We start from the raw sequence: 17,608 nt of genomic DNA on the forward strand, positions 1-17,608 counted from the left end.
AGGGTTGGAAGGGGCCTCAGGAATCTTCCAGTTCAAACCTTCCACGCGGCCTGCCGAGCAGTGGCCTAGACTCTGCCTATTCACCCCTGAGGCGGAGAGCTCGGCCCCTTTCAGAGGCAGCACCTCTTCCTTGGGGCTGCTGTTTGGGGCTGGGGGAGGGCTGTGCTGGCAGGTTCTGTCAATGGATGGTGGCTGGGCCACATTAGGTGTGGAGGTTCCTTTCGCGTCTCCAGGGGAGGACTCTCAGCTCCTGGGGCAGGAGGGGGAGGGTGGGGGGAGGGCAGGGGGAGTAGGCAAAGCCAGAGTCCGGAGACAGGGAGCACACACAGCCCACACAGAGCCACGCCGGGCCCAGGCTAGGCTGCTCCAATGTCATCATAGTCTTCATTGGAGGAGGAGTCAGGCTGGGGAGTGAGGGACCCTGTGTGGCCGGGAGACTCAGGTCAGTGAGAGGCCCAGTCATTGTGCCTGCTGAGCAGGGACAGAGCTGAGCAGGTCTGGGTCCACATTCCTCTCCCCCGGGATGCTGTGTGAGACCATCTCATAATCTTGTTCATGGCTACCTCCTTCGCTAGAATGTCAGTTCTGAAGGCAGAGCCTTGTCTGTGTAGTTCAGGGCTATAGTCCCCGAGTGCTGGGAGCCTCTCTGCTGCCACCATCTCCCCCAAGGGGCCATCTGGCTGCTTCTGCTTGAATGCCTCCACTGATGGGGAGCTCACTTCCTCTCAAGGCATTCTCTTTGAATCTTTCTCTGCTCCACCTACATCCATTTTCCCTACCTCCCTATATTCTTGTTTGCTTTAAAAAATCCCGTTACTTCTCTCTTTTCCCCTGTGGGCCAATGTATCCAGAGTTACCCCACTCATCCACCCTCCAGTCCCTCTCTGTGCCCCCTCCCAGATCCCCCTCCCCTGCCCCTGGCACCTGGACATCCAAATTGCTCAGCAGATGGGAGCTGGGGCGGTGGCTTGAAGTTCTGGTACCACTCTCCAGAGGAGGTGCTGGAGCTGTCATCAGCCGAGGGCCCTGCTGGAAACCCCCAGAGCCAGTCACCCTCTGCCAGGCTAGTTCGCAAAGTGCCAGAGCTGGGAGGCCCTCAAGACTCAGTAGAGTCAGGTCCTTAGCTTGACACCTGAGGAAATGAAGGCCCAGAGAGGGGAGGAGACTTGTCCAAGGTCACACAGCACGTGGCTGCCGAGCTGGAACTAGAGTCCTGAACTCAGACTGGCTCAGGGCTCCCAGCTTTATGCTTCCTCTGGCCAGGTCGGCTATAGGATGGGAGGCTGGAGCAGGCACACAATCCTCCTGGGCCCACCTTACCTGGAAAAGTTGCCTGGGAGCCAGCCAGCTCCAAGTTCGGGGGCTGCCCCAGCAGGGGGTTCCTCTCTGAAGAAAACACTTGAGAGTTCCACGGAGGTAGCCTGCTGCTGGGGCTATTACAGTACCCCTCCCCTGAAGATGTGCTGGAGCCGCCCTTGCTCCTTGGGTGGCGCTGAGGGCCCGTGGAGCGGGGGTCTGCAATGCAGTGTTCAGGGTTGGCAGGTGGGACCTGGGAGGCATGCACCTCTTCGAGTCCTGGGCCTGAAAGAGAGAATCATGATAAAGAAGATGCAGTGCAGCAAGAGGGCTTTAAGTTAAACTTGAGAAAGAACTTACTGCCAAGGGGAATTGTTAAAGTCAGGAAAGACCTGTTGAGGGAGTTTGCGCTGATGCTTCTCAAGGCGAGTGACCTGCTAAGTCTGGAGGCAGGGCTGGCATCCTAATCACCACCCTCCACGTCCCTCCCCAGCCTGACTCACCTTCCTCCAAGGGGGGCATCTGGAACCTATTCTGCTGGACCTCTTCATCTGTGAAGCGGTGCCGCTGGGAATCTACAAGCAGAGATGGAGGTGAGGAAGGAGATGGGTAGGCTCCACCTCCTTGTCCGGGGAGTCCGGAGCAGAGGCTGGTGTTCTGTGGGATTTGGGAGGCTGAACAGGGCAGGAGGACAACCCTGATGGCTTCGTCTTTTTCATCAGATCCCAGGCTCAAGTCCTAGTCCAGGCAGACCCCGAGCCTCAATCTGAAACCGGTCTGGGGACAGGCTGCTTCTGGCCAGAAACCCTAGTGCCCTGTACCTCCCCAGCCCAGGCCGTCCCTCCTGCCATGTAAGGGAACACGGGGAGTTCTTCTGCTTGGGCAGCTCAGGGCAGGAAAAGGCCAGATGTTGCCCCTGAGGAGCCTTCCCAGAGTGAAGCTGAGGGTCTGGAATCTTTGTATCCTGGGCTCTGCGGTACCTCTGTTTCAGAATCAGAGCGGTGCAGATACATAGCCTCTTAAGAACTTGAGTGTCTGGAATCTGGGAGTCAGCTTTTTGAATGTGTTACTACTGACTTTTAGTCTCCGTGTCACAGGATTTGGGACTCCCGGTCTTGCATCTTACATGCCTGGACTCAGAATCTCAGGTTCTAAGGACACTCATCTCTGTGGCTCCCAAATGCTGGACCATGGCCCCCGCAGAGTGGAATCATCCACACTGCCCCCCAGAGGCCCTGGTTCCGCAGGTGGGGCAAAGATGGCTGCTATCCCCAGTACCCATCCTACTGCCCCGCCCCCGGTACTAGGAGACCTCTGGGCTTTATCTGGACACACAGCTGCCCAGGACAGAGGCTTCATCTCCCCACCTCTCTCGCAGCTGCTGGGTTTAAGTTCTGACGGGTGGAAAGTGTGTGGGAGCCATGTGGGCACCCCTGGCGTCCTGCCATACAGGGCAGGGCACGCCTCACTTTCCCCCTTCCGGCGGCCTAGAATGCAGACATGGTGGTGAGCCACTCTGGACCATGTGGACCGGGCAACGTCTTAGGGACTGCAGAGTAGCAAGAAAGGAGCCCGGGCCCCCTCCAACTTCTCCGGATGATGTCATTTGGAGTCTGTGTCACACACAGCCAAACTCTCATCCTAGCTTATAAAGGAGGTCCCGGGTGGGGCTCAGGAAGTTTCGATGAGCTCCCAAGGGATTTCACAATAGATGTGAGAGTCTCTGCTCTCGTCCGACCTCTCGGCCTCGCCTGGGCCCTGCCTGAGCACTGGCTTTCCTCCTTCTATATCCCCAACAGGCAGAGAGCAGAGCTGGAGAAGCCGGATGAGAAGTGCGAGCTGGGCTCGTGGTGGAGGTGGACAAGGAGGTGAGATTGACGGGGCAGGACGGGACACAGAAGGGGTGAGAGCACGCGAGAAGCCATCTGAACTGGAGTGCCTCGCATCAGACACAGACGCAGCCACAGTTAGGTGACTGTCGAGGGACTGGTCTTGAGACCTGCATGACCACAGACAAGCGTGGGAGAGAAGGTGGTCCAAGGGGAAATAACTTGAGATGTCTCCAGGGTCACAAAGCACTTTGAAAACTTCAGTGCGGGACCATTGAGAGTCAGTCCAGTGGTCACAGCAAGGGAGATGCCACTCTCATCATGCAGGGGTCACCGAGGGGGGAAACGAGTGCAGGTCCCCCAGCCAGCTTGGCCCTCTCCCTGGTGCAGGCCGGTGGGCCCTTGGGAGTCCGGGCCCAGGCACTCACTGTAGAAGGTGGTCAGGGCCATAGGAGGCTGGCTGCTGAAGTCATAGTGCTCATAGTCTGAGTCCGAGCTGGAGTTCGAGTCTTCAGGGGGCGGAGCCTGGACCTGGATGGGCAGCTTGGGAACTGGGGAGAGAACAGAGTGGGGAGCATGGCAAGGCAGGGGGCAGAAAGCTGCAGAGAGAGGCAGCAGAGAGCGTGAACGGTGGGGACCGGAGACAGAGGGGCAGGGAGTGTGCCAGGCAGCCCATCTTGTACAAGACCGTCGGGCCTGGGTTTTCCAAGCTCCCCCGCATCCATTTCAAACACGGGGAACTAAATAACATTTATTTATTTAACAAACACATAGTAGTCCCTGCAGGCCAGGCACTATTCCAACATTTATAAATATTACCTCAGTTAATGCTCATAAGAGCTCTGTGAGGTAGCTAGGTTAGCGTCCCCATTTTATAGCTGGGGAAACTGAGGCACAGACAGATTCTCACATTGCCTAGAGAAGCAGGCAATGTGGCTCTTAACCTCTAGACCATAATATTCAGTGAGTGGCTGCTCTGTGCCTACTCTTGTGCTAGGTCTGTGTTCATACTCTCTTCTCAAATATATGGATATCCTGTGTGCAAAGAATCTTTATAACATATGGCTGAGTTTTGTATTGGTTTTCTTGTCCCTGAACTCTTTCAAATAAAGGCGATTTAATATATTCATAATGCAGTGTGATTAAACTCAAACTTCTTCACAAGACTCTCAAGAGGTAACGCATTGATGTATCATTAAAGATGGACGACTGATCCCATTTTTTTTGACTCGGAAAATATGAAATAAAATTATGTTCCAGGAAAATCTTGATGGGGTTTTGCAGGGAGGCTGATTGGGCAGACCATTGGAAGAGGCAGTGGTGTTACAAACCAACTGGCCAATTAGCAAAACACAGCTTTCCTTTGAGAACCAAGGTCCAAAATGCCCTGGGCCTGTTTTGGTCCAGAATTCAAAAGCTTAGAGTTCTAGAATGAGTGCACTGGAAAGTCATCGGCCTATCAAGGCCCAGACTGAGGCTGAAGCTGCTCAAGGTCCCACAGCCACTCGTGGGCTGGCCCAGGTCTCATCTCCAGCTGGGGCACTGCTTTGACCTAAGCAGCACTGACCCTCCGGAAAATATCCCCTTCTTGTCCTCCCCCGCCCTCCTCACCCCCAGGGTGGGTGACATCCTACTTTCTTCTTTGGCGATGGTGATGGGAACCTCTTGATAACGTGTGGTCCCCGCTGGGGTGGTGGTGGGTAGGTGCTGCTGGTTCACCATAGCGGGGAGGGCTGAGGAAGGGGAGGCAGAGATCCTACAAGTCATTTTTTGCGTCTTCCTGGCTCTGATCTCATGGGGACACCTCCCTCCTCACCTCCCCCATCCCCAAACGCCCTCACACACACACACACACACACACACACACACACACACAATCTGGTCCTCTTGTGGACAACTTCTGGGGGGCATGCTGGGAAAATCCTTCCCATCAGGAGGTGCTTCTTGGGGCCAGGGCTGGGTGGCCATTGCTGGATTACTGCCATTCCTGCTGAGGTTCCCCATGGCTCATGTCCCCCTGGGAGGACTGTGCCTCAGGTCTGCTTCTTTTCATCCTTGGGCCTTTCCCGTGGCTCCTGGGACTCTGCACCTACCGTATTTTCCTTTAATTCTCAAGAGGATGATGGCTATGAAACTGAGTGAGACAAGAAGGAGAATTCCCAGAACGATGCAAAGGATGAGGAGCATTAGCTCTCGAGATTCCCAGTCCTTCATTTTCACCGTCACAGAAGATTCTGGAAGCAAGAACCCCAAATCAGGGAGAAAAAGGAAGGGACATGGACTTCTCCTTGCCATTCTCACCTCTCCTTCTTCTCTGCATCTGACCCACTTCCCTTTTGCACGTATCCTCCTCCTCCCTTCTTTTTTTTGAATTTCCCCATCTGCTTTTAGGTGCCTGGTATATAGTAGGTGTCTGAGAAATGCATATTGAATGAATAACTGACTGAATGAAACTTTCTCCTGGCCACGAAGCCAGAATATCTGTCTCTGCTCAACAATTATTGAGCACCCAGTGTGTGCCAGGCACTAGACCTGGGGAGACAAATGTGACGGCAGTGTCACAGGCCTTGAGGGTCTCTGTCTAGTGGGAAGATTGACAAGCTGACTCAATCCAATTCAGTAAGTTTCCTGCTGTGATGAAGGTATAGACAGGAGTGCGGCCCTCCAAGGGGCACCTGATTCTCTACAGGGAAGACCAAGGCTGGATCCCCAGAGAAGGTGGCTCTGAGCATCTGCTGGCAGGGAACAGACCATCAGGAGAGAGAGATCTCCTTTCCTTGCCCCAGATGCATCCTTCTCACCAGACATGCACCCTGAGGGTGGGGCTGAGGGCCATGATTCCAGACCTCCCAGCTCTGCAGCCCTGGTGTGACTTCTTGCCTTCCCCTCCCTCTTAGCCTCATCCCTGCTGAAAAGAACCCAAAGCAGAGAATGGATGGAAGCTGCAATGAGGCCCTAACCCTCATCATCCCAGAGACACGAACCGTCTCCTGCTCAGCACAGAAAGCCTGGGGTGCGCAGGCCACAGAGCTGGAGCAAGGGTAGTGACAGTAACGCAGGAGGTTGGCGGGATGAGGTCACCCAGACCCCCTGGCTGGTGGCAGTGTCTGCTCCCGCTGGGAGATTACCCCCACCCCGCCATCCTCATTTTCTCCCCCCTCCCTTTCTGTTTGCAAATGGGGCAGACTGGGCTGGGGTAGGAACTGGCTTTAGCAGCAGCAATCAGGTGCAAGGGAGAGACGGGACTGTGGGGGTCTATGGGGAGACCCGTGAATGTGGGCCAAGAGGGTCAGGGGCCGAGGGAGGGGCTGCAGAACCAAGGGCTGGAGTGTGCTCCTTGGAGACCGGCTCTCCATAACAGCTCTGCTCTTCTGAGGGCGACGTGGCTCCCCACCCTGACCTCAGCAATTGAGAGTGTGCGAGGGTGTGTGGGTCCTGGCAGGAGCTCGCCCTGCAGCCTGCACAGTCTCCAGCATTTCATACCCTCTCCGTGCCCTCAGCCATTGCCAGGTTCCCTGGCACGACTTGGTGCCCCTCTGTCTCCTCCCCAAGCCGCCCACCCACCTCTGGAGAGGGTCTGAGAGAGGGAGCCAGGAGCCAGGGGAAGGGGTAAGCCTTCCCTTTTGCACGTATCCTCCTCCTCCCTTCTTTTTTTTGAATTTCCCCATCTGCTTTTAGGTGCCTGGAATCCGGGCCAGCCCCTGTGGTTGTCTCGGGGCTGCCACGGGGCTCCCTGCCTGGACTAAATAATCAATAAATAAGAATAACTGAGGCCCAGACAGTGCTACTATGTACTAAGCCCTGTTGTAAGTACTTTATAAAAATTAATTTACTGGAGACTCACAACAATGCTAGGAGAGAAGTACTAGGATTATCATCCTCGTTCTTTTTTTTTTTTTTTTTTTTTGCGGTACGCGGGCCTCTCACTGTTGTGGCCTCTCCCGTTGCGGAGCACAGGCTCCGGACGCGCAGCCTCAGCGGCCATGGCTCACGGGCCCAGCCGCTCCGCAGCATGTGGGATCTTCCCAGACCGGGGCACGAACCCGTGTCCCCTGCATCGGCAGGCAGACTCTCAACCGCTGCACCACCAGGGAAGCCCCTATCATCCTCATTTTATAGTCAAGGGATCTGAGGCTCAGAGAGGTTAAGAATTGCCCAACATTATACAGCTAGCAAGAGGCACAGCTGGGGGCTGGGCCCCAGGAGTTGGCTACACACAAGTGGAGAACAGACCAAGTGTGGATTCAGAGTTCAGAGCCTTGCAGGTAAATTCCAGCCGACACTGCTGGCCATCACCTCACCCTCTGAGCCCGACCTTCTTCCTCTATGTAAGGGTTGTGGGAAGACCTCCCCCAGGGGGCTGCCGGGAAGATTAAAGGGTTGGGAAATAATGACTATAAAGCACTGGCAGGTGCCCAGAACATTATAAACACACTGGCTGTTGCCCTCGGTGTCCCCAACCCCCTGGCTGGTGTCAGATCAGATCCAGTTCTCTACAGCTCTATCCTCTGCCCTACAGGAGCTCACAGAGAGTGGGGAGAGGACTCCTGTCCAAGAAATATCAGGCTTCAGGGAGCTGTGGAGCTGACATGATAGAGGCAGGAGAGGTGAAAGGAGCACGAAGCAGCCAGAGAGCCCCGGGGATGGTGGGGGGAGTCAAGTTCACTGTCTGGAGGTAGGGGATGGGGGACAAACCGTCAGACCCCTCCCGCAGAGACACACACACACACACACGCATGTACCTGAGCCCTGAGAAACTGCATCCCCAGGGACACTCACCCACAGTGACCGGCTGACCAGTTGCAGGGATTTCAGAAGTGGACAGGTTGAGCAGGCTCCGGGCACCTGTCAGAAAGCACTGTTCATTCACTCAGCACACGTGCCCGAGCACCTACTGTGGCCAGGCCTTGTGCTAGAAACTGGACAAGACAGACAAGTGGCCTGCACCTGGGGGTGTGTTCCCACCGGGGCCCATGGCTGAGTCTTTCCCACACCCCACAATAAGGAGGATCTCATGGATTAAATGCCAGGAAGGCTTTTTGGTTTAAATAAAGGGCTAATGAAAGAATTAGCCCTTCCTTCTGTATAATCTGCTATAGAACATGAGTATTTCCCTTTTCCATCTAGTATTGGATTTGGTCTTCACACCTGCCTCAGGAGGTGGGAATCTGACAGTCTCGTCACTATCACAATCATTTGACTGGTAAGGGATGGGGCTTACCACGTCCCTTGGTGGATATTATCTGACTTCCCTGCTACCCTGTGAAGTGCCTGGTATCAGCATCCACATATTCACAAGACGAAGCCTCCCAGCTGGTAACTGGCAGAGCTGGAATTCATAGCCTGGTGTCTGAACTCCATAGAGATGCTAACGCTGTGTTTGTGTAACACTCTTGCTTTTTCACTTTTTAACACCTCAGAAATCGGGGTGATGACATCTATCGTTACAACTGATGGCACCTCAAGAGTTTATTTTGGCAGCATTTTTGTCCTTTATGGTACATAAAATACTAACAGTGTGACTTATCATCAATGCCATCTTAGACTTCGTGAAACCGAATTCATAGAGCAGATGGGAGGCTCTGCTGAAATATATACTGAGTGCCCAGCAATGCCTGGCACCTGATTAGGGCTCCAGACACTGTGGCTAATATTATTAGTGTCTCCTAATATTCTTTTTATTATGATCACCAGCCCTGGGACGGCAAATTGGTTTTATCTCCTGAGCCGGCTCCAGTCAATAGGGAACACTGCTTCGCATATAAGAATGCCTTAATAAAGATTGGATCCATGATTCTGGGACTGAGTCAAGGATCTGGGGAAAAGAATTCCCTGATTAATTAGTAATGTCTGCCTGGGCAGGGTAAGGGCAACGGTCCCCCTTATGCCAGTATTTGCCATTCCTGATCTAGCCCAAGCTGTAGTCCTTGGGCTATAAGTTCTTAGGCTATGGATTCAGATGCAATTCCTAGTCCAAATCTGGGGGTGGGGGGAGTAGGGTGGGTGGGAGGAGGGATACCTGAGCAGAGGACCCTGGCTGCCTGTGATTGTCTGCAGAGGTTGGAGTTATTGAACCGCCAGAAGCACTCGGAGAGCGTGGGCTCCCCTCCCTCGCATGAGTAGTACATCTTGCCCGACAGGGAGTGTGGCAGCCCCTTGGGCACCCGGGCCAGAGTCCCACAGCCCAAGTCCCGGCAGAGCACCTTGGCCTCTGGTTCGTACCACGTACTGTCACACACTGTGTTCCAGACCCCTCGGAAGTACACCTCCACCTGCCCCTCGCAGGGGTCAGCGCCCCCGGTCAGGCGCCAGGACTGGTGCTCTGCAGGGGGTGGGGGTGGGGGGTCAGAGTCAGGTCAGGATCCTTTGGGCAGAAACCCTCACCAGCCCCGACCCACAAATGCAAACTCCCCTGAGCCAATCGGTCTCCAGATCTTGTGTACTCTCCCTCCTGTCTCTGCACCCCTCCTCTCATCTGCCCCCACCTGCTCCAGCTGGCCCTGCTGCTGTCTACATCCCGGCTGCTCCAGTGTGGTCCTTGGACCAGCAGCTTCCGTATCACCTGGGATCTTGTTAGAAATGCAGAATTTCAAGCCCTGCCTCAGACCTACTGAATCAGCATGTACATTGGACGAGACCTGCCTCCCTCCCCATTCTTGGGCACATTAAGAGAAGCACTGGCTGGACCAGAACTTCCTGTCCTCATCTGGGCTGCCGACAGCCTCCACAGGGCCTCCTAGCCTCCATCTCCTCTTGCTGTTCTGAAGCAGGTGACCAACTCCCACTCAGAAAAAACCTCACCTCCTACTCCAGGAGGTGGGCAGGCTTAGCCCTCCAGCTCTGGATTGCCTGCTGTCTCTTAACTCCACCTGGCTTCCTTTCTTAAGGCATTTGCCACTCTCTCTCCTGGATTATGTTTGTCTGGGTCTCATCTTCCCTCTTGGACTATGACCTCCCATGGGCAGGGACCATCTCTCCAGCACTAACTGCAGGCCTGGCGCCCAGCAGGCCCACAGTAAGTGTTGGATAACTGTGGTTCAGCATCGCCCACTGACCTGAGCACACCACGCCGGCGTCCTCCTTGTGGCCACAGTAGCCGTTTCCCGGCAGCCCCAGGCAGTCCCACAGGTAGGTCTCCGACCCAGAACAGTTCACTTGGTCCCGGTGGATGCGTCCTTGGCCAGGGGCAAAGTGCAAGCCGGGCAGGGCCTGGACTGCCCAGCCGCAGCTCAGTTGCCGGCACACCACGTGGGCATCGTCCAGGTCCCACGTGTCATCACACACCGAACCCCACTGTCCGTGCTCCAGCATCTCCACGCGGCCCTCGCACGGGCTGCCACCACCCACCAATTTCAAATCGAGGTTTTCTGGCGATAGGAGGAGAAGGGGTTTGTGGATGTGAGGAAGGAGGAAAGAAAGGGAAGTCAGGGGGAGGATTGTTGGGACTGGGCAGGAGAGTTGTGTCTGGGGCTGTGGACCCAGGGAGAAGGGCGGGTAACCCAGTGGGCAAGACTGGGGAACACTGCCTGTCTGGGCTGGGGACCTGGGGTGGGGAACTGGTCAAGACTGGGGACCCAGGGGCAGTGCTGGATACCTAGTGGGAGGGGCTGGGAGCCTTTTGGGAGGGGCTAGCAACCTGGTGGGCGGTGCTGAGGAATCGGCTCAGGGCTGCGGGCGGGATAGGCTGAGCGGCAGACTAGTGGGTGGGGCAAGAGACCGGGTGGGCGGGGCCTGAAGAGCAGGTCTCGGGGCTGGGGAGCGGCAGCGCTAAGAGATCCTGGGAACCTGGCATATTTCTGTACCAGGGGGTAGAGGCGCTGCAGCCCTCCGGTGAGGGAACCAATTGTATTCGCGTCGGTGGTAGGTCGGGATAGAAGTCCGGAGGGCGAGACTTGGGTCCGGTGGCCAGGGCTGGGGACAGGAGGCGGGGCAGTGGCCAAAGGACTGGGAGGTAGGACAGGGAGGAGGCCGGCGGCGGGAGCGGGTTGGTCCGCTCGTACCTGCACAGGTGACCTGGACCAGCCTCTCGTCGCTGCTGCACGCGTGCTCCACCACCTTGCAGAGCTGCCATTCGGGGCCGCTGCACTGGACGGTGGGCGCCAGGGCCCAAGTGGTATTCGGGGCCCAGCTGGCGTTTCCCACGGCTGCACCAGGCGGCAGCGCCGGGGTCGGCGGGACGGGCTGTTCCAGCGGCTCCGCCCAGCCGCAGCCCAGCGAGCGGCACACGGCCTCGGAGGCGCGGAGGTCCCAGAGTGCCCCGCACGCGGGCTCCCAGGACTGCCGGAACCAGACCTCCACCGTCCCGTTGCAGCGGCTGCTCCCGTTCATCAGGCGGACCTGGAGTCGCTCCCCTGGAAGGGCCAGACCCTAGCTGAGCCTCGGCTGATTCGTATTCTGCCGACCTCAGGGATGGAGGTGAAGGCAGACAGCTGCCAAGGGTCCCACCCCTGACCTGCTGCGTGACCCTGGACCATACCCTACCCGCTCTGAGCCTCAGCCTTCCAGTCTGCCAAATGGGGCTGGGCTGCCTCATCCCCTGACCCTTTGGTCCTCCTTAGAGACAGGAGAAGGTAGGGCCGAAGGTGACTGGAGGTTAGGATGGGTTAGCCCTGGGGTGTCCACTTTGTCCCCACAGACTCTTCTTTCTTGCCTCTGTCTCCAGAGTCACTCTTGTGTGAAAGGAGGGCAGGGTTCTGGGTTGAGAGTCCCTCTCCCCCGCTACTGTGGGTGCCATGCTTCCCCTCCCAGGCCCCTCCGCTATTCTGAGGGTACTACCATGGAGGCTGCCATTGTGACACCAGAACCTTGGAGGATGGACATGGGGTTGGTGATGGGGTTGAAGATGGGCGGCCTCAGTGGATGGTGGTCCCCCCTTCCCCAGAGCCCCTCCTGGGGGAATCACCTCCTGTTTTTGCCCAGGGTTGCACACAACTTTGCACAGAGAAGGTCCTTAAATATCTGTTGAGTTAATTGAGGACCCATCTGATGGACCCCACCACTCCTACCAAGTGTCCTTTAGCTTGTTCTCAACAAATCCCCTTTAAATGCCCGCTGAATACCTTGCCCACATGTGCATGACTTTTCATCAGTGGCCTCCCAAAGATGGTAACTCGAAGATCTCAAAGTGAATCTAGTGGTGGAGCTTCAGGCATTGGGTCAGGAAGGAGAAGTGTTGTCTGAAGTCGGGGAGCCTCCCTGGTACCATAAAAACCCATTTCCCTTTCCCATCACCCCAACAGACCACCTACTTGGTCTCAGAAAGTTGACTGTGAGCCCCGCAAGATTGTTTCCTCACCTGGCTCCAAGAGCTGGCTCTCTTCACTGGTGGTGTTGGGCTGGCCAGATGGGGTTGGACTTGGGTGACCTGAAATTAACCAGCAACAGCCGTGAGTGAGCTCAGGCCTGGAGGGCACACAGGTGCCTTGAAAGGTAGGGGGCACTTTCTGGGTCCTTCTGTGGCTACATGGGGCCTCTGATAGGACAGGGTCCTCGACCTTGGGTGCCCTTACCTCCTTTCAGGGTAGGGAAATTCTCAAGCTTTGGAGTTGCAGCATCCTGCACTTCATCTACTAATCGTGCACGCATCCTCAGAAATCAGAGGAGAACAGAGAGGAACAGCTGTGGCTTTGGGGCCAGACCCACTTACTGGCTGAGTGACCATGGAGGGGCTACTAACTGCTCTCAGCCAGAGTCCCAATTTGTTGACAATAGCACTTACAAAAGTTTAGTGAGTCTAAAAGGAGGCAATACCTGTAAAATACTTCACATACAGGAGAAGCTCAAAAATGGGAGTTATTATCAGGAAGAACGTTTTCGGTTTGGAAAATTTGTCTGAGAAATTCATACCAGACTTTAGGGTAATTGGAGCATACTGAGCGGGGAACCACTGGACTATGAAGTACTTTCAGACAGTAAGAAACTAACATTTGCTGAGGACCGAGTATATGCCAGGTCTTTGCATATGTTTTTCCCTTTTCCTTCAACAAACACAGTGAGGTAGGTATTAGCATCCACTTTTTAGAAATTAGGAAAGGGAGGTCCAGAGAATAGAAATCAATTGACTGTGCCAGATTGTGTCCATTTGTCCCTCCAGAGCCTCTGTCCACTTTGCCCTGGGAGGCTGACCTGTTTCGACTAAATCAGCATCTTCCAGGGCACTTGGGCTTCTGTTGGGCTCAGCCAATGGGGGGTCCCAGCAGAGAGAGGAGGGAAGGAAGAGAGTGAAGTCGTGGTGTTTATCCTCCTGGTTCCCTCCCGGTGGGATCCCTTGGGCAGGTTGTGTCCCTCATCTGAAGGTCATTGGTCCTCTCCACGGGGTCACTTCTCCTTGAATTTCTCCTTCTGGGTCTCAGTGACCACTCTGTGGTCTTGTCTGCTCAGGCTCAGGGTGATGACAGCTCAGCTGCTCTGAGCTCCTGGTTACTGCATTAGCCTTTCTAAATAGTCCTTTTCTAAATGAGACTCCTTCAAACTCCTATTTTGAGCGTGCCACCTGTTTCCTGTTGGGACCCTGGCTGATACATGGCCTGAAGTCACCCAGCTAGCAAGTGCCCAGCTAGCAAGCTAGCAAGCCAGGATTTGAACTGTCTCCGAGGAATTGGATCCATGCCTGGCAGGGATATTTCGGTTGGCAGAAACATAAAAGGAGGGATATGGCTAGGACCGTAGTGCTCATAATGGAGCTACTCTACACTCCTGGGTTCTCCTGCCCTTAGGTTGGAGCCATTGACCTCTAGGCAGAAGGACGTGTACCCACTGCTGGACCAAGGTAGATAAGAGGCAGTGAGCCTCTTCCATCTCTTCCTGCTCTGTTGTGGCCAAATTAGAGGCCCTGGGTTCCCGATGCAAAGACAAGGTGGAGGGGGACATTGACCCACCTTGAATTTTGTGCAAGAAGTGAGCCTTTCTAGTGTTAAGCCATGAAGATTTTGAGATGTACTTATTATCACAGCCTAGCCTGACCTGGCCTGACTGCTGCAGGGGCTGAAGATTCAGGCACGACTGCTATGCATTCCCAGCCTCACCTGAGAATATTCCATGGACTCACACCTAGATGAGCGTACACACACACACACACACACACACACACACACCTGCAGGCACAGCTCTCCTACAAGCATCCAACTGGGCTACTCCATCACTCAGACAGAAGTAATCAAGCATTTAATTGCCTGTCCTCACCAACTCCCTGGTTGGCTGCCCAGCCTGACCCCCTGAATGGGAAATGACTCAGAATTCAGAGCACAAACTCTGCAGCTAATGTCATAGAGCAAGGATTCAAACGCTCCCAAGTTAGGATTTCAGAATCCCGGTTCCCACAGCAACGGTCCCGGTGCTCCTGTGAAGTTGTTATTATTTCTACATGTGCTGGGGTGGGGAGGGGGATGGGACTGGGATGCTGGCTGCGGTGCGTGTGTGTGTGATTGTGGTGTGTGTGTGTGTATGTGGTTGTGACAGCGTGTGTACCATTATGTGTATGTCTCTGCATGTATATGTGAGTGTGTATGTTGTTGTGACTGCCTATGTGTCTGTGGGGGGTCTCTACATGCCTCTGTATACTTATCTCTGGTCTGAGAAACTATTTCTCATGCATAAAGGCACACATGTTTTCTGCTAGATCAGAAAACCCTGGAGGGCAGGGCCAAAGGCTGGGTCAGCCCCATACCTCCAGAGTGCCCAGCACAGTGTTTGCTGATTGACTGAGTGAGTGAAAGAGTGAGCAGGGGCCGCCAGCTCCAAGGACAGCCATTGCCGAGGCAGCTCATTGACACCAGATATACTCAAGGGTTTGTTTTCTGTGTCACAGGCATTTTCCTGTCCCCTATCCCAACAAGGGAGACTGGCTTCTGTGTTTTGACTTCTGTGCACAGGAACAGAAGTTACCTCTCAGCCTCCTTCCATCCAGGCCTCGGTTCACAGAGAACCCAGCGCAGGACCGGCACTTCCCAAACCTTTTTACTGCCTTTGCCTGGCCCTGTGCTTCAGACTTTTCTATAAATTTAATTCTCGTTTTTGCTGCAACAAATTTATTTGAAAAGGAGCCTTCACCCCATCCTGTGAATTTATTTTACAATGCAAAGATGCCCAAACGTAAAAGTATACATTGCAGTTTTTTGAACAGCAAACAATTGGAAAGAGTGAATGCCCATCTGTTGGGAAAGTTGCAGAATAAATATGGTCTATTTACAGCATGGCATCTTATGCAGCCTTTATAAAGAATGAAATAGGCTTATACCAGTTGGAGAGATTTCCACACTCTGTTGAGTAAGGAAGCAAGATACGAAGAAGAAAATATAATATGATACATCTTTTGTAAAACAATGGCCAAAAAACCACTCTTATGAACTGGTATGACTATGTGAACATGGAGGGAAGTATGGAAGAACACAGACCAAGTTATGAAAATGGGTAAATTAGAAAGGTGGGTGGGAATTCCCTGGCGGTCCACTGGTTAGGACTTTGTGCTTTCAATGCTAAGGGGGTGGGTTCAATCCCTGGTCGGGGAACAAATTTCCTGCAAGCCAAAAAATGGCAACCCCCCAAAGAAAAGGAGGGCTTCAAGGGAAGGACAGAGCAGGGCCAGCTCCGTGGCCGTGTGACCTGCACTTAAGTGTCCTGGACTTGGTTTAATGCTCTGCCGTTTCCATCTTGAAATTCTTAATAATTTTGGAACAAAGGGTCCTACATTTTCATACTGCACTGGGCCCTGCAAATTATGTTGCTGGTCCTGGGGGTGAGTCATGCCACCAGGAGAAAAGAGGCGGGAGAGAGAGAAGAAACAAGTGGTGAAAGAAAGAGATGAAAGGCTGTACTAAGAAAAATCACATATACAGATGATTATACATCATTTTATATAGATTCAATCTATATAAGATTAGGTACAGAGTAGATATGCAGAAAAACTAGAAAAGATAACAAGATAAATGGGCTTTTTGTATTGCTTGCCTAAAATACAAGGGAATTGTAAAAATAAGTATACTAGAAATAAAGCCAAGTTAGAAATATTGAAAGACATGTCGTCATCAAATAGAGACTCTTTGAGGAGATCAGCTGATCTCTGAGGATGACAGAGCATTGAAAATAAAATAATTAAATACCTTTTTTACCACTTTGTTCGGTGTTATGTAATGCTCAGTTCATTTACCACTTGAAATTCTCCTGTGTGCCCAGAAAACCATCTTGGGCTGAGCTTCACATTCTGGAAAGTTATGGACCAAGAGGGATAAGGGAGGGAGGGGAGGGTTTCTGACTGGGAGGCGAAAAAAGTTGGGAGAGCTACCCAGCACCCCCAAGGAAGGTGACAGCTTTTTTAGGCTGGTCCCAAGCAGAGTGGGGCAGGATGTTGGCTAGGGCAGCAAGAGGAAGATTCCAGGGGGGGATGAAGTGAAGGATACAGAGCGTGGGGCAAAGGAAAGCACTGCAGAGCCACCTTGCCAGGAACCCGAGAAAATGGACCACTCGTCCCGGGGCAAACGAAAGCACTGCAGAACCACCTTGCCAGGAACCCGAGAAAATGGGCCTCTCGTCCCCTTCCTGGGTCACCCAGGCCCATGGGATTTCCCTGTAGCTTTTGGAAGGTGAGCGACACAGGGAGGGAGGAGTCACAGACACTGAAGGAAAGGGAGGTGTTCTCCCAGCCAAGGCCCCAGCTGGCCAGCCCAGTGTCAGAGCAAGGCTGGCACGGAGAGTTTCCGGTCCCTGTAGGGGCTGTGGAATGCCAGCCTGGCCACACACCCATAGGGGGGTGAGATAAACATCAGCTACCGCTGAGGGCACCCTCGGCCCTGGCTCCATCAGGTGTGCCGAGGAACACGTAGGCGCGTAGTAAATGCTCACCCAGTGGACGATGGATGCAGAGATGCTGTATAGAGGGGAAGGCACGGTGGAGCAGGGCTACAGAACTATGGGGGGAGGAACCCACAAAAAGAACCAGTGGGGGGAGCGTGGCATGCAGCATTGGCCAGAAGCTCATCTTTCTCTCCTTAATATCAGTGCAAAGCGTCTGTGAGCACGTGTGTCAACAGCCTTAAAAACAAAAAGGAACAAACCAGCCCCTTTGGATCTGGTAATTCCACTTCTGGGAACCTATCCTAAAGAAACGGTCCAGAATACCACACTACACAGCAGTTAGTGTCCACGCATCGGAATTGGAAAGTTCTCAATTCTTTTTGCTAGCTGAGCCCCTTTCTAACTGTGTGACTCAGGCAAATCATTGACCTCTCTGAGCCTCGGTGGCCCTCCTGTAAAACGGGAGCAACAAGCACCCATGTTGCGGGCTTGCCATGAGGATTAAGAGAGATGGTGTAGGGCTTCCCTGGTGGCGCAGTGGTTGAGAGTCCACCTGCCAATGCAGGGGACGCAGGTTCGTGCTCCGGTCCGGGAGGATCCCACATGCCGCGGAGCGGCTGGGCCCATGAGCCATGGCCGCTGAGCCTGTGCGTCCGGAGCCTGCGCTCCGCAACAGGAGAGGCCACAACAGTGAG

At 54.1% G+C, this 17,608-nt stretch overlaps 1 protein-coding gene across 4 annotated transcripts in view; it reads right to left on the reverse strand.

The window, feature by feature from the left end:
• Positions 1-214: 214 nt before the first annotated feature.
• The window catches only part of CD6 (CD6 molecule), a 40,816-nt gene continuing 23,422 nt past the window's right edge, over positions 215-17,608 (reverse strand). The window contains exons 2-13 of one of the 4 annotated variants that reach the window (XM_082628160.1): positions 12,421-12,489; positions 11,126-11,476; positions 10,181-10,492; positions 9,145-9,447; positions 7,905-7,970; positions 5,219-5,359; positions 4,760-4,858; positions 3,554-3,676; positions 1,800-1,871; positions 1,321-1,581; positions 925-1,029; positions 215-421 (exon numbers count right to left, since the gene is read on the reverse strand). In XM_082628160.1, the coding sequence (XP_082484286.1) occupies positions 357-421; positions 925-1,029; positions 1,321-1,581; positions 1,800-1,871; positions 3,554-3,676; positions 4,760-4,858; positions 5,219-5,359; positions 7,905-7,970; positions 9,145-9,447; positions 10,181-10,492; positions 11,126-11,476; positions 12,421-12,489 (1,967 nt within the window). In that variant the 3' untranslated portion in view covers positions 215-356. The remainder of the gene's footprint in view (positions 422-924; positions 1,030-1,320; positions 1,582-1,799; positions 1,872-3,553; positions 3,677-4,759; positions 4,859-5,218; positions 5,360-7,904; positions 7,971-9,144; positions 9,448-10,180; positions 10,493-11,125; positions 11,477-12,420; positions 12,490-17,608) is intronic. The other 3 variants (XM_082628158.1, XM_082628157.1, XM_082628159.1) reach the window with 3 other exon arrangements.

Source organism: Mesoplodon mirus, assembly GCF_964341445.2.
Source record: "Mesoplodon mirus genome assembly, chromosome: 7".
NCBI lineage: Eukaryota > Metazoa > Chordata > Mammalia > Artiodactyla > Ziphiidae > Mesoplodon > Mesoplodon mirus.